The sequence below is a fragment of the Euleptes europaea genome, chromosome 4, assembly GCF_029931775.1.
Source record: "Euleptes europaea isolate rEulEur1 chromosome 4, rEulEur1.hap1, whole genome shotgun sequence".
Classification (NCBI taxonomy): Eukaryota; Metazoa; Chordata; class Lepidosauria; order Squamata; family Sphaerodactylidae; genus Euleptes; species Euleptes europaea.
In genome coordinates this window covers 66,573,110-66,589,756 of record NC_079315.1, presented here as the reverse complement: position 1 = coordinate 66,589,756, position 16,647 = coordinate 66,573,110, and the positions used below count along the sequence as shown (strand labels likewise).

Sequence of the window (16,647 nt, the reverse complement as noted above, 5' to 3'; positions counted from 1 at the left end):
ACAGATGCGGTGTGTCAGAGCTAAGTGGCAGTCTTACCTGATTGGTTGAGTCACCTGGTTAGTAACACCAATGGCTGGTTAACTTAAACCATTAGGCCTACATTGGATTGGTCAACCAGAATCATACCAACACAAGTCATGAGACTTAAAGGAAAGATCTTTTATCCTAGTTTTGCTCTCTGTTTGGTATACAACTAGCTTTAGGACACTTTTGATTCTGCATGGGCCAGAACAGCTGGGCACCTGTTTGGCTTGGACTTTGGAACTACCTTGGACTCAGTTTTGTCAAGGCAACATCTAGACTGGAACCAATACTTGTAAAAGTACTTAGGTTAATTATTCAGCTTTATTATTTTTATACTTTTAACTGTTCTTTTATTGTATATTCCTGTGCATTCTTTTAATAAATCGCTTTAATTATATTTTGTGGTGTTCTTGAACTCTGGGGCTTCAATCTGAATCCAGTACTTTGGGCCACCTGGCTACAGCTACCAAAGGAACTTGTTTTGGAACTTGCCTTGTAAGTGTACAATCTTGCAGGGTTTACTTTTGTGATCTTAGATGTGGGAGGGCTGGAGGCTTTGTCCATTGGTCTCTGGCTATGTGGGTAGTTAAGGGACTGGTGGTACTGCTACCCTGAGGTGTGTGGAACAACACTTTAGCACTTTGGTTTTGTTTTGCCCAACCCGTCACCTTTAAGCGGAACCTTGGTCTTAAGGTCCTTTGAGCCATTATGGTGCAGTGGTTTGGAGTAGTGGATTCTGAGCTGGAGAACCAAGTTTGATTCCCCACTCCTCCACATGAGCAGTGGACGCTAATCTGGTGAACTGGATTGGTTTCCTCACTCCTACACATGAAGCCAGCTGGGTGACCTTGGGCTAGTCAGAGCTCTCTCAGCCCCACCTATCTCACAGGGTGTCTGTTGTAGGAGGGGAAGGGAAGGTTTGATTCTGCCTAAAGTGGTAGAGAAAGTCGACATATAAAAACCAACTCTTCTTTGACAATAATCACCGTCTTAACTAACAGTGCTGTTTGCCCTACATACTCTTCATTAAAGTCCAGCCCATTCTCTCACTAGACCTTTGTGTAGTGGAGTTAGGGCGAAAACGCATGGTCACTTTAGCCTCCTTTAATCCCTATTTCAGCCAGGATTCAGCCAAGATCGAACGCATGCATTTCGCCAAACATGCATTCGATCCTGGCTGAAACAGGGATTGAAGGAGGCTGAAACAGGGATTAAAGTGACCATGTGTTTTCACCCGAGTATTTCTCCATCATGGACATAACCACATGTGGCACAGGAGTTTCATATAGATTCATGTACCTCTTCCCCTTTTAAAAAAATGGGATGGGAGCTTTAGAGTGAATTATGCATCTATTCAGAGTGGTGTTATTTTCATAATATGGATGGGAGAGGCTTATTTGGCTGCTTCATCACATGTAGACCAGGTGACTCCATAGACTGTGTGTCACGATTACCCAGTAATATTGGCAGGTGAGAAATATAGCTAATTTGCTTCTGAAATTCAATTGTGGCATTTTGTAATGACAGACATATGCATTCCATAATATGCATGTTAAACTATTTATACTGGGGCAGTCCTTGAAAAATCACCACTCTTCAATGCACTATGCCATGTAATCTCCTCCCTCCCTCTCCACATGTGACTCCTTTCTCTAATGATCCTTCTTTCTCAATCAGCATCTTTATTCCTTCAGTTGCAGGAAATTCAGCCACTGAACTAAATCTAGTTAATAACTGATGTTACTGCTGGTCTGTTTCTTAGTTCTTGAGAATGGAATCCCCCGTTTATAAATATTCTGGTCTTAAACTCGCTTGTAGCTGTTTTGGCACAGCTTTGCTGCCTCTTTAATGATCTGTTATCTTGGCTAAAGTTGAACATTTACAAGTCAACTTTTTAAAAAAAATCAGAGTTGGAAGCGTCTCTTTTGTTCTGTGCTTTCCTTGAAGTTATTGCTGTCTAGTATTTTGAAGAGAATTAACACAGTCATTCTGCGTGTGTTTCCATTTAATTTTTTTTTTTTGCATTACTGCTAGACTGCTGCTACTTACTAGGCTGTATCGTTTTTAAAAGAACTGGGATTTGTAGCAACTGAATGGCAGTGGGGCCAAAGCAGCCCCGAATAACGTCGAAAAAAAATCAGCATTATTCAGGATCCGCTTTTCAGCTTCCTTTAATTGCTGCCATTTTTTCTGGTAACCCCCCCCCCTTGAAAAATACCAATAATGTATTTTTTTATATTTTTGGGTTCAGCTTTAGCCTAATGCACACCCCTACTTCTGATATTGCAGGAAATTTCCCAGCTTTCAAATATGGAATTAAAATATTAATTTTTGAAGTGCACCCCCCTACTGGGACCCTCACAACCAGGCCATGAAGGCCTCTGTTGTCCCCCCCCCAATTAATGCCATCTTGAAAGGAAGAAAAGTGTGATACACATCTGCTGTGTGTCCCCCCTTTCCCTTTAAATCAATGGGGAAAGCTCATTCTTGGTTTAGATAAAAGTCCCAGATTGCTCCTTGATTTTTAGTATAATATGTTCTTTTGCTAACTTTTACCTAGCATTGAACTCTTTAAGCTACTGTTGGAGGAAATACAAGCAGAGGAATATATACTACAAAGTGTTCTATAAAGAGTCTCGGGTTTAGTCCCAGTGGAGGCTGACGCTCAAGCCTACTTACTGTAGCCAGAAGATATTGATTTTTTTTCTCTACCATTTTTAGCTGCACCACTGAATTAGATATTGTGAAGCATCTTTCCTTGTGAAGAGAGGAAAAACTGTCACGAACTTTTTCACCCTAACAATAGGGCATCTCAGACTAAAAGATTGCAAAAAAGAATTTAAACCTTCAAAAACAGAGCATCTTAGCGCACACCACGTTGACTCTTCAAGGCATAAGATTGCTTGTGGATCTTGAGCAACTAGGCTGGATGATTGGTGGGAAAATGAATTTTAGAGCTGTTTGGTGTGTTTAAAAAGAAAATCAATCAGTGAAAACAATGCAGTCCTCTGGTGTGCTCTCAGAAGGTTAGCAAAATGGTCTTGTCTAAGTTTTCAGCGAGCTGTTCAGTTACTGTTATAATTGGCTGATGAGTAGGTTTGGACCTAACTAGAATGCCAGGGTTCGATTTCATGGTGTCCTCTGTGAAGATGTGTCACCATTTATGCTGGCTTTAGTGACAATTTTTTAAAAAGGAAACTCATGGGAAATCATTATGCTGTTTATATGTCTCCCATTCTGGAGAGCATTATCCTGTGATATTTTAGCACTGTTTTCCACTGCATGATGGCATCTAGCTAAGGTTAAGGCAGAACAAGTCCCTCTGCAATTTTGTGACTATATTTTACTTACTGAAGGAGAAAAGATAACTGACAATTAAGAATTTGGGATGTCACTGAAAGAACATGTGCGACTAATCAATGGCATCCTCTGGGAATGTGTTTTTTATGAAGCTGAGATGGTAGAAAGATTGGGACTTCAGGGATTTTATTACATAATAATCTTGTATGCCTTTAAAACATTTCTGGATAAACATCTCTGGAAGTGATTTTTATTTTCATACCCCTGAATATATTTAGTAAAATATGGCAATAAATAGTGAACATCTCTAAAACCCTTGGAAGAAACCATGTCACAATGTTTAGTTCAATCACCATTGATCTCTAAGTACAGTTTATTTATCTGGAGGCAGAAAACAACAGTTATTTGCTTCTGTTTCTTAAATACCTTATAGCACAAGCATCCTCTTCTGGAATATTGCTGGCTTTGAGCATATTCAGAGCACCTCAAGAACAATATGCATACATATTTCATAATCTGTCTCAGGTGTAAGGCCAGTGGCTCTCTTTCAGCTTAAGTTTCCCCACAGGGTTATGATATTTTCTCTGTGTTGAAAGGAAGAACTGTGGTGGGGAAACCAATAATCGAGAGCAACTACCTCCATCTTGCTGCAGCATCCTTTGCCCGACCTCCCATCCCAAAGAGCTGTTCCTCAGCATTAAGGAAGTGGAACTGGCAACTGCAGTGGAACATGGGAATCCATGGAAATTGTACCCACTTATTTAATTGGAAGTGCCCTCCTACTCAAGCAAAGGAGAGGCTGGATCCAACTACATGTACACCTCCCCGAGCTCCTTGCCAGAAGGAGTGGTGAAAAATGTAACAATTTCCTAATTTTGATCCAGAAAAACCTTTTACCAAAAGTATCAAAAGTTTGGCAACAGGAACTACCATGTCAAAGGTAGTATGGAAATTGTTGTTTTAATGTACATAAAATATTACTTAACTCATTCCTCTTGCTCATGCAAACTAAGGTGTCTACGCCTGTTGCAGTCATAATTTACCACAGGGGTGGGGAACCTTTTTCCTGCCAAGGGCCATTTGCACATTTATAACATCATTCGGGGGCCATACCAGGTGTAGATCTCCCGATGGGGGAGGAGAGGCTAGGATTGCCAGGTCTCCGGCCACCACCTGGAAGTTGGCAATCCCAGGGGAGGCCACGCAGAGAAGGCCTGGAGGGCTCCCCCGGTCCTCCCCCCCCTCCCAGGCAGGAGGGCAGCCAGTGGTGGGCCTGAGCAAACGAGGCGCCAGGGAGGCGCAGCCTGCGGTCGATCGGCAATGGAGGAAGGAAGGAAAACAGAGAAAGAGGAAAAGGGAGAGAGGGTGAAAGAAATGGAAAGAGGGGGAGAAAGAAAAGGACAGAGGGAGACAGACAAAGAAAGAGACAGAAAGAGAGGGAGAGAGAAAAGCCTTCCCCCACACACACACACACCCGCCGGCCCCGCACGACCTGGCCCCAGGCTCCATGCCCTCCCCGCCCCAGAGTCCACAAAAGGCCCCCTGAAACACGATTGGCTCCTGAGCACATGCTCTGCCACCGGGAGCCACGGGCCTCTTCCCCCCCCCTTTGCTGCTCAACAGCCGACAGCAAGAGGGGCTTACAGTGTGCCCCGGCGTTCCTGCATGCTGCAGTTATAGGGGGAAGAGGAGGCAGCAAGAGGAGGTCCAAAGGGCGCCGCAGCAACCCTGCAAGCCGTGGCCCCAGAAATACCCTCAGGGAAGGCCGCCCTATGCCGTGCCTCCACGGCGGGGCCCCGGAGCTCCCGAGGGCCACAAAAAATGTCCTTGGGGATTTGATTAACTAAGGCTTTCTGTTGAGGATTTTTTATTTTTTAAAAAATAGCAGCAGCAACTAGTATGCTCAATCTCCCTGGCTTTAGTCACAAAAACTGGATTGCTCCAATAACCTCCATTGGGCCCATACATTGAAGTAATCTATGCCTGTGTTAAAAAGTACCATTAATTGTTTACAGAGCTTTCTCGAGTTTTCCTCCAGTACCTAGATTAGTAACTATTAACAGTTTGTTTTGTTTGGGCTCACAGCATATATTGTTATGCAGTTCACATATCCTTTGACTTGCATTCCTCTTCAACCCCCACCATGCATAACTGGAATGCAGAGCAAGATGAATTTTGTAGCAGCAGAGTGCTGAATTTACAAAATGCAAATGGAAAAGACATTTAATGCAGAATTCTCATTTAAAGGTGAACTGAAAAGCTTTGCACCTGTCAGAATTCCAAGGTTTTATGTCTTATCTGTAAGAACTGATGGATACCTACTTTGATCGTGCCTGACTCCCTCTTTGCATAGGTTAGTTTTTGACAAACCATATTTTTACATGGCGGAAATAAGGCACTGATTAGCTTGTGATAGGCTAATTTTATCACAAGTATATTCATTGGCTACTTTTCAGTCAGGTGGTAAACTCTTTCAGATCTTCTGAGGAACCATCAAGTATACTCTGCACTTCCCTCATTGCTATCTACTCTGCCAGGAGAAATATCCTGCATTCAGACAAAATAGATGGAGTGACAAAGCAATGTTGGCTTCTTTTAATTTTTTTTTCAAACAAAATTTAATTTGCTATATTTCTGTAATGTGTATTTCACACCACCTGCTTTCAGCCTAGGGTGATGCACTGTGATTTGAACTAGGGATATGCAGCTCAAATAAATGTATTTTTTGGATCCAGATATCAGGGAGCTGAAAAATATTAGTATTTGTGGTTTTCCAGGCTCCACATACTGGTTTTGTATTTGGATCTGGTTTTTTTCAGGATTCCAAAATTATTTGGCTCCATTATTCCCTTTGGGACGTTTTTCCAGAGTACTGGAGAAGCCGTTTTTTTGTTTTTGTTTTCAACCAAATTGCACCAAAATAGCAGCAGAGCTGCTGGTGCCAGTCCTTTAAATAGCCACCTAATTTCAAGTGAATTGGACCCATGGGCCTCTGAAGAAGATGCTCCCAGCTATCCTCCATTGCTTGCTATGGGGAGGGGAATTCTATGCTTTCCAGGCCAAAGTATAGCCAGAGACACAAGAGCAAGCAATGCAACCCCTGTCCAAAAGCCTCTCAAAAGGCCATGCCCCACAGCCTGCCCCCCATTCAATTAAGGGAGGGAGGCAGAGCCAGCCAGAAGAAAGAAGCTGTCATGGTACCCTTCATGCTTGCCCAGCAAGCCCATTCCCGCACAACTTGGCTTGGCAGCGCCTTCGCTGTTCCACAGGTGACTGGGCCAGGCAGCACTTCACCACATACAACTTTATCAGGCCACGTGGCAGCTTCATCATCCTGCACACAACTTGGCCAGACCAGGTGACACCTTCCTTGCATGCAACTTATCCAAGCTGTTTAGTGCTGTCCTCACCACTGGACTCAGCCAGCTCACCAGAGGCAGCCTCCCACTCCATTGGCCCACTGGGAAAAATCACAATGGCCATAATGGCTAATCCACCCTTGGAGTTGGAACAAATGACCTGACGTCTCTTTCACTCCTTCTTGTTCTTATTATGGACCAGCCTTACTTATCTATATCATATACTACTTTCCATGGATAGTCTCAGACTTTCTTTTCTCATCCATTTTAGATCAGCCATGTTCATTCTTCTTCTCCATATGACCACTTATTAAATTATCACTTTCCTTTTACAGTGCTGGCTTGTAATAAGGATAGACTGGTCTATTTGTAGTTTCAAGAACTGAGTCATTTCTCCTTCAGAAACAAGTATGTTGGAGTTGGCAGAAATGTTCCGTGTGCCATATGTGTGCCTATCATAGTATGAACTGCACATTTCAGAACAGGTGTAGTAAAGTCTAGAAGAGGGTTGGTGAACATTTTATATTATTTTGATTATCATCATTTTGATCCAGTTTCTTCTATAAGAAGCTCATTATTTTTTACAATTTGTGTTCTATTTCATATTGACTATTGCTAATTAAGTTTTTCCTGATAAAGTGTTGAGGTCATTCCTTAAGTGATGGTTGTTTGTGTTGAAAATTCAGCCTCTTGTATTTTCAGTTTCATGTCCTGGTCACTTTCTGTTTATAGATGAACCAGTGCATTGTAAGCTGATCAGTCAAACCAAACACTCTCTTCACCTTGTTAACATGCTCTAAATCTTTCATTAATGAAACCAGGAGGGCTCCCAGGCACTCAGGAGACTTCTTTCTCCATGCTGCCATGATGGATGAGAGTCTTTCGAGCTCGAGAAATGAAGTGACTATAGTTATTAAATACTGTATTTTCTGTCGTATAAGACTACTTTTTAACCCAGGAAAATCTTCTCAAAAGTCGGGGGTCGTCTTATACGCCGGATGCTGAATTCCGAGCCGGACTGGAAAATCTGCCTGGGGAGCCGCCTCCGCTCTGTCCATGTCCGCCAGAGGAGGGAGGCGAGGCGAGCCCGGCGAGGGCGCTCACTGCCCGGCTCAGAGTCGGAGCCAGGCGCGCCGGGGTGCACGGAGGGAAGTGCTCGGCTGTGCTCCAGCGGCAGCGCAAGGCAGGCATGTGGCTGGCTGGCCGGCTGGCCAGGGCTGGGGTGGCCACTCTCTTCTCCCGGCACAGGGTGTTTTGGCTGCCGCCTAGCATACCCAACATGCCCCCTTTCCTCCCCGGCCTCTGCTTCAGGTTCTGTCTTTATAGGCTTCCCTCCCCTCCAAACCCTCCTTTAGCCCCACCCTCCGCGGGCCGTCGGCTCAGTCCTCCCCTCGCCTTTAGCCTCGCCCTTCTCGAGGGCCCTTACTCTTGCCCCCCGTCCCCCTCTTCTTCCCCGCTCCCTTCTCCCCTCGCCGACTCCCCCCGAGAGCCACGTCCCGCCGCTCCAGGTCAGCACACACTCTTCCATGCCGGGAGGTTGGCCCCCGGCCTCCTCCTGTTCCTCCTGCCAGCCCCACCTCCCGGCGCTCTGCCAGCTTGTCCGGCCGCCCCCGCCCCCTCTTTCTCCCGCCCCGGTAAGTGGTGGTGTTTCCCCGGGGGTTGAGCCGCCCCAGGAGGACCGGGGGTGGCCGCGGGGTTGGGGTGCAGTCCTGAGGGCCGGCCCTAGGCCGCGGACTCGGGACAATCCCAAACTCTATATTTTAACTGTAAAAATGGGGGGTCGTCTTATACGCCCAGTCGTCTTGTACGCCGGAAAATACGGTATATGTAGCTGGAAAACAGACAAGGCAATCTTTACTTCTAGAGATTCACTCAATGCATCTGATGAAGTGGACTCTGGCTCATAAAAGCTTATCTCACAATAAACTCATTAGGCTTTATAAAGTATAATGAGACTTTTTTTCTAAAGGCATATTATTACAATTAACGTTAATTATATGCATTATCTTGATCCATTTTTTTCTTTGTTGTAGAGTATTATTTTAGAAAATGAAGAGCTCCCTAAAATTTTTATTGACTTCCTCAACGTTCGGCATTTTCCTTCTCTCCCAAAAGCTGAAAGCTGTGGGTAAGACTTCTAACTAAAAAAAAAAAAAAAAAAAAAAAAATTTAAAGGCAGTGAGTTATAGATAGGCCAAGCAGTTGAACCAGCAGCTCTCTATAAAACAACTCAACTGTCTGAAAATAGTAACTGCTAATTCCCATAGACATATATCTAATTCCTAAAGATGTTCTCGACAAGTTGATTAAAAAAAACACACAGTGGGGCCCGTTGGGGTTATGGTAGATGTTTTTCCAAGCCTTGGGGAGCCCCCACCTTTGTTTTCAGAAAAATCTGAAAACCTTTTGAAAAAATGAGAAGTTAAACACCTCCAAAATGGAACAGTGGTGTGTACAAATATGCAGATATCAGGGGACTGGACTTTGGCTGGCATTTTGGATCACTCTAACAATCCAAAATAGAACCCAACAAAGGAAGGAGGTAAGGGGGGGGGCATGAGTGAGACGAGGAGAGGGGATGGAGATAGAAACCATGGGAAATACAAGGGACAAAGAAAGAGAGCTGACGTGTGAGGGAAGAGCAAGTGGGACAAGTAGCCAGGCGGTTGGACAAGGGGACTGTAAGGGAAAACAAAACCAAAAAATGATTGACGCATGCCTGATAAGGGAAAGAGCATGGAAGGTGAAAGTATAAGAGGGGGAGGATGGTCAAATGGAGTTGGAGAAAGAGGAGTGGAACCAGGGACTAGCAGGAAAAGGCTTGAGATTCCCTTCCTTACAAATCCTTGCAGGTCTCCCTTTTGTTGCCTTCACTGGGACTATGAATGTGTCTTTTGGGTGTCCTAGTAGCTTTTGGGTGTCCTAGCTTTTGGGTGGTCGCTGTTCCCACCTCTGCAGCCATATTTGGAGGACAGAGGATGCTTCTTGGACTATCCAGGCAGCTGTGCTCTCAGCACTGAGAATGCTGCAAAAGCAGTAGTCCTAAAAACTGTTGTTGGAAAAAAATCTGCAAGTTCACACATCACTGAAATGAGGTTATTTCCATAACATTTGCACTTGCAATTGCCATTTTTAAAAAAACCTTACAGAGTCCAACATCTGTTTTATACATGATGCACTGAAAAACTCCACACGTGCATCTGGAAATCTCCTTGCCTGTCACATCATGTTTGACTTCAAATAAGAGAATATGATGCAGCAAATGTGAGATACTGTATTTTTCCAAATTGCTCTGATTTAGCCTTTTATCCAGGTCATGAGAGATGAATACACGGGCATTTATTATTTATTTATTTACATTATTTATACTCCACCTTTCTCACTGGAGTTTAAGGCAGATGGCTTCCCCATTTATTTTTATGGACACTGCATCTTTGTATGTATTGATCAGAATGGGGACAACTGCTTGTGCCAGAGATCCTTATGCACATCTGAGTGTATCTGAATCACATGAAAGTATACAAAAAATGTGAAGAGACTGAACCATCAATTGTATAAATTGGAGAAACAGGCCAGGTGTCAGAAGGATTCTCAACTATCAAATTCTTCTAGTTAATACTATTAGAATACAGTAATTTCTAAAATTGTTTGGACAGCTGGTTACAGTGAAGCATTGTCAAGACAATGTGATAACACTGCATCTGTGCCTTGCAATAGAAAATATATCTTAATAATGTAATTCTTTATATAACCTATTTTGTATATATTATTTCATTTCAGTTCATTTGAAGAGCTAGAATCAGAAGAATCAAGGTAAGACGTTCACGGTTACATGAGATCACTTTAGAAGTCATGGAATACTTTAGAAGTCGTTTTATTTAAACAGTCTTCCTAGCAGAATTGTGTGTGTATATTGCATAAGGTTTGTTTTATATATCAGGCTTTATGGATTTGTATTAATTATTTATTACATAAGTAAATATTTTGCATTATGCTGAGGTTCAGGTATGTAAAAGGTTACCCTGTGATAGTTCATAAGGCAATCCATATTTGCCTCTTAATAGATTAGAAAACTTGCACTGTCTCCCCAAAAAATGCCTAATAAAAGCTGTCATCTTAACTGTGTTTTACCATGGAGGTTCATGCTTATTTATCTTTTATGTAACAGTTGGGAGAAAGAACTTGAAAAATATTAAAATACACTAATATGTTAAAAATTGACCAACTAATATGTTAAAAATTGACCAAAGTACCCAAAGGCAGCAAAGCAGCAGAAACTAATTAATGCTGATGCTTTAGCACAAAAAAGGCATTTATGGGTTGCTGACAGCTCCAGTCCTGAACTGCTTATTTTACAATTGGATTATTCCAGAGCCAACAATTTGAGAATGATGTCCACGGATGGCTACGTTTCTAGACCACTTGTAACATTAAACTCACTGTTACTTGTTTCTGAGTAAATATGCTAACCTAATCTATCCCTTAAATAAATTCCTTGTTGCTTTGAAAATGGATTTTTTCCTTTCCCGTAAAGTCAGCTTATATAAGCAAACATACCACCTAACCAGCTATTGCATCTTTCTTTATTGGAGCTAGTTTGTAGTATATTCATTTTACTGTCCCTTGATGCTGACATTCCTGTTCTTGACCTTTCTAGCAAACTGTCCCACCAGCCAGTGCTGCTGTTCCTAAGGGATCCATATGTCTTGCCTACAGCCAATGGTAATCAAACCTGTCATCTGTTAACAGCTTTTTACTGATCTAACCCTGCACCACACAAACCACGTTGTTGACACATGCGGAGCCTAAATTCTAATAATTTGCCTATATATCTGGAGTTGTTACTTCAGAGCTGTTTAAAAACCATAACTAGGAAATATGGAAAAAGAACACTACTTTAAATAAACATGAAGACACTAGTTTAAGCACCATGACTCCTTAATGCTATATTATGGCTACACTTCATCAGTCTAAAGCTCTTTTGATAAGAGTGAGTTTCTAATATCCCTTTTTTGCACTTTGTGCTAAGTCAAAGAAACAAACGCTTGTAAATCTTCTCAGTTGGAACTATTGCTCCTAGTTGTATAAAATGTACAATGGCTATTAGATATAATTGCAGATACACAGCCTGTCCAGATCTTGATAAGTCTGTGATGTTCACATAAATTAGTTTGCTTGCATGGTCTTTACCATTCACTAGTGTTGTGGGTAGTGACTGTTATATAATAGGGGTAATTGCATGCAGTTTTCACTGCCATTTTAGTGAACAATGCAGAAGCTGATTTGTGAACCAGGCTACATGACTGTCTTCTTACTATAAACACTGGTCGAAGGATTATATCTTGAATAGGACCAGATATCATAACAGGAAAAATACGTGATTCTTTATGCATTCACTGCCCTGTGTTTGTTCCATAACACCAGTATGGAGTACACAAAAGAGAGGCTAGAATCTTGGCCTGCATCCAAACCTTGTTTTTCACAGGAAGAAGGGTACTTTGCTGGTGGGGAGAATATGATTTTTTGCTGATTCTTCCTCCCACTGCAGACCCCCACATTGTACCAACTGTTGTTCCTGGGTTCCCTGGCACCCGCATGCATTCTGATTGCATGAGAGAATGTGATGGGGGGGGGGGTATTTCCAACTTCGTTTATTTTGCATGGTGTTTCAAAATACACCAATGCATATTTTGAAAACTTAGTTTATTCACTTTGGCTTCATTCAAACAGGCAGCTTTGCGGGGGGTGGGAATAGCTAACTGACTGCCCACAAGCAGCATCAAGCCCATAATATGATTTTTTTTTAGCCTCTAAGAGCAGCAGATGACATGAGGGAGAGACAGCTTAGGCTTCTACGTCCGGCCACTTCCATGAGGACAGACAGATGCCTCACCTTTCTTTCCACCTGGGCTTCATTCTCTACTTCAGTCAGCCTAAGAATAGAAGGAACGTTCCAGTGGAACGTCTGCCCCTACTGAAGCTCTTCAGAACAACACCATCTTCTTCCTATCTCTTCTGGCAATGATATCCAAAAATAGGAATGTTCTGGATTCCCAAGGTGAAGCATTTGGCCTTCACTGGATTAGTGAAATGTTCTCCCCCCCCCCCCCCGGATCTGACTGGAGGGGGAGGGGCTCGTTGGCATTAAAGGCTTGATTTTCAACAGTTTTAAAACATTACTTCTTCTGGTCAGAATACCAACAAATAGAATCGTAATAATGGTTCAGTGGGTTGCATCTACCCAGACTTTCCACTTGACCACCAACCCAAAAAAATCTGCCTTGGGGATTATGGTAAAAAGATAAAGGTCCCCTGTGCAAGCACCGGATCATTCCTGACCCATGGGGTGACATCACATCCCTACGTTTCCAAGGCAGACTTTGTTTGCGGGGTGGTTTGCCAGTGCCTTCCCCAGTCATCTCCCCTTTACCCCCAGCAAGCTGGGTACTCATTTCACCGACCTCGGAAGGATGGAAGGCAGAGTCAACCTTGAGCCGGCTACCTGAAACCGACTTCCGTCGGGATCAAACTCAGGTCGTGAGCAGAGCTTTTGACTGCAGTACTGGAGCTTAACACTCTGTGCCACAGGGCTTTTATCCATACGAGGATTATGGTACCCGTATGGATAAAAGCCATGGTGGAACAGTAGTTCTAATGAGGAGGAGAATTTGGCAAGTCTGAACAAAAAACCCAGCTGGATCCAACCCAGTATTTGTTAAAATGGGTGAAGTATTTTGGACTTTAAACAACTTTTATTTATTTACCCTGCTTGTCTCTCTCTCCAGAATTAGCACAAGACAGGAGAAAATTCTAACCTAGTAAAAAAACCCTCAATATTTATTTTAATCTTTCCAAGGGGTTTAGTTTTTTTTAATAGTTTCATTTAGTTTTCATTATGTGATTAATAGTAGTAGCTTCTTTGTTTTTAGGAATATTGCTCCTTTGGATCCAACTCTCTGTAAGAAACTTGTCCTTTTTTACATGGACTAGACATGCTATATAGTGTTGCGGTTCCAGGGAAGCTTATGTGATGGTATACGCTTCTTCCAGTCAACTTGGACTAAACAGCGCTGTAAACTACAATGGAAAAACTGCTGTGAAGTATTCCCAGTAGAAATCTTGGAATTCCTTCAAGTATATTGAGATTTTGTTAGAAATTGAATTGCCAGTGTAATCCATCTTCCTTGTGAGAAAAGATTCAGATAAAGAGCTGGAGCCTTGCAGCATTAAGTATTAGAACATCCCTTTAAATCAATAAGCTACAAATCTGGCAGTGCATTCAAGCAATGCCCAGTGCTACACTAAAGTGAGTTTAGTGCTGAAACAGCATTACTAATAGCACAATCCTGAGCATGGATAAACAGGGTGGTGATGCAATATCCTAAATTACGCTGGGCCCTGCCTTGTTAAGTTCAACAAAAACATTTATATTGTATTGACAAACCTAAGAAAGCAGTTTTTCTTCTCCCCTTCTTTTTTTTCCAGATGACTTTCCAAATGTAGTTATTGAAGGCGTACTCCGTGGATTATTTTATCCTCACCTACAGCCCAGGTAGAAAAATCAGTTTGTGTGGACAATAACCTAGTTCCTGCAAGACGACAAGTGTACTTTAGCTATCTTAAAATCATGGACATGACTATAAGGTAAAGCTTAATTATAGAGCATTGACTCTTTTTTAAAATTAAAATCATTGTTATTAATATTGCTGCTGTTTAAAAAAAATTATGAATTGGGAAAACACTAGTCTGTTCAATCTGTTTACCTAACTGTAAATACTGAAACCTTAAAAGGTTCATACACATAATTGCATTAAGAACTTGCATCACATGTTTGACAGTTTGTAATGAATGATCAAACTAAGCCTTTTGTCTCAGAATGATCATCGGTATAGTGTATCCACTGCTGGCAGTAGATAAAGAGGACATTCTAGTACGTGCTAGGCTGAAAAATGCAAGTATTAAGAAAATAGCTGCCAAAACTAGAAATGCAATATAAACTTGAAATATTGTATCAGTATTAGTCGTTATTTCATGACTGTATTATTATTGCTAGGTAGAGAAACATATGCTTGAAGTCTGGCTCCAGTGCAGTTTTAATTTACTTCAAGACCCTGGCCACAATCCTTGGGCTTCCAGACAATACACTATGCTTGTTTAGCATAACCTTCTTGTATTAATTAACCTGCCCCGTTCTGTAACCAAAACAAGAATAAACATGATTAATAAAAATAATCAGCTAATAAATATTCAGAGCTCAGCTGTCTAAAATGAACATATACATGTGTATTTTGCAAGATGTTGGACTCCAAAATAAACAGTGCAAAATAAAATATGGCATGTGTTAGTGTTTTACTTGTATTAATTTTGAGTCTGAGAAGTAATTATTCAAATACCAACCTCCCCCAACTGAACTCTTGTTTACACTAACGCTGATCTGTGGTTCTTTATAACACAGGATTAAACCATTAACATTATATTTTCATGTGAATTTCCCTGGATTACTTGAGACAGCCATGTATTAGTGCCTGACTATTCTTTTTCATTTTAAAATGCAAGCCAAATCCAGGCTAGAAGGGGCTTGGCACTATGGATAAAGTAAAGCTTAAACTTCATAAATTGTCTGGTAAGCCACCATCTCAGCCAGCTCAGAGCACACTGGTTGTGTGTTCTGTGTGCCTTCCTGGGGGGTAACTAAATTAAGTGGTGGGGTAAATAAATTAAACCCATAATCCTCCCTCTTGATATTTCACTTTGACTCATTCTTTACAATTAGTCGGGGTTGATAGGAGTATTACAACATATTTCAGACTTCCATCTAGCTTTACTTCCTGATGTCTACAGAAGTCACTAATATTTGGGAATAGATATGTTCTCATTAATGATTATCACTTCAGTCCTAACAGTGCAATCCTAAGCAGTCCAAACAGTGCAATTCTAACATCACTGACTTCAGTGGACAGAAGGGTATAACCTTGCTAATGATTGCACGGTGAAATTGTTCATTGGAAGGAACTGCCACAGAGGGCAATGAGAGTTGCTTCCGTTAAACGTAAGCCTATGACTCCATTCTATTAATGCTGGAGCCGAAATGAGATACGGCCCGTTTATTTAAACATTTATTGCCCACCCTTCCCCCAAAGAGACTATGGAGGCTTAAAATAAAATGCAGTAAGCATAAAAAGTTAAATGTATTTTCCAAACGACAACAATTTCTAAAAAGCACAATTAAAATATAGTCAATTTTTGCCCAGGACAAATTTCCAAATCAGTATCAAACACAACATGCTTCAGTCATGACACAAAAATCAGCAGAAGTCCCTTCATAAGAATGTGATTCGGCATGCCTTTCTAAAGGACAACAGTGTTAAGGTCTCATGGAGAGCTTCAGAGTGATGTTCCACTAAAGCAGAGCACAAGGAAAAGCCTGACCTACATTAAAAATGAGGTCAAAGAAAGAGACATTGGGTTAGATCAGGATTATGTTCCCACAGGATGAGGTTTTCTGCCCAAGGAAGTCATTTTTCCTACCTCCCCCCGCTCACAGCAGTCCAAAATGTCCCCCAAAATCCTATTCCTAGGGAAAAAAGGATCCCTCTCATGAATGGAATCTGGTGTGGTGCTGGGCATTTCTGGCTGCTGTGTGGGGGAGGACGTGGCAAAATCATGCTCCAAGGGTAGAAATCCTTATGGAAATGTCTACTCTGGATTTTACCAGAAAATAATATAACCAAAGTATCCTTATCTTCTAAGGGTTTGAATATAGCTGTTACCAAACTCAAACCACTGTAAAAAATTGAGCTGGATGAGATTCTGTTGGAGAAGGTTTTTATTTTTTGCCACAATCACCACCATCTTCTAGATCTTCATATGTGCTCTGATATGCTCTGTCTGAGTCGGTAGTATTCTGACTAGCAGCCTTCCATGCTAATAACACATAAACTAAGACACAGAAATCTGAGTAGA

General features: G+C 41.9%; 1 protein-coding gene across 1 annotated transcript in view; it reads left to right on the top strand.

Moving 5' to 3' along the window:
• Window positions 1-14,316, top strand: part of SNX24 (sorting nexin 24) — an 83,379-nt gene extending 69,063 nt beyond the window's left edge. Inside the window, exons 4-7 of the mRNA XM_056848020.1 lie at window positions 8,718-8,812; window positions 10,465-10,497; window positions 11,342-11,406; window positions 14,170-14,316. Of these exons, the coding sequence (XP_056703998.1) occupies window positions 8,718-8,812; window positions 10,465-10,497; window positions 11,342-11,406; window positions 14,170-14,240 (264 nt within the window). The 3' untranslated portion in view covers window positions 14,241-14,316. The remainder of the gene's footprint in view (window positions 1-8,717; window positions 8,813-10,464; window positions 10,498-11,341; window positions 11,407-14,169) is intronic.
• The last annotated feature ends 2,331 nt before the right edge of the window (window positions 14,317-16,647 follow it).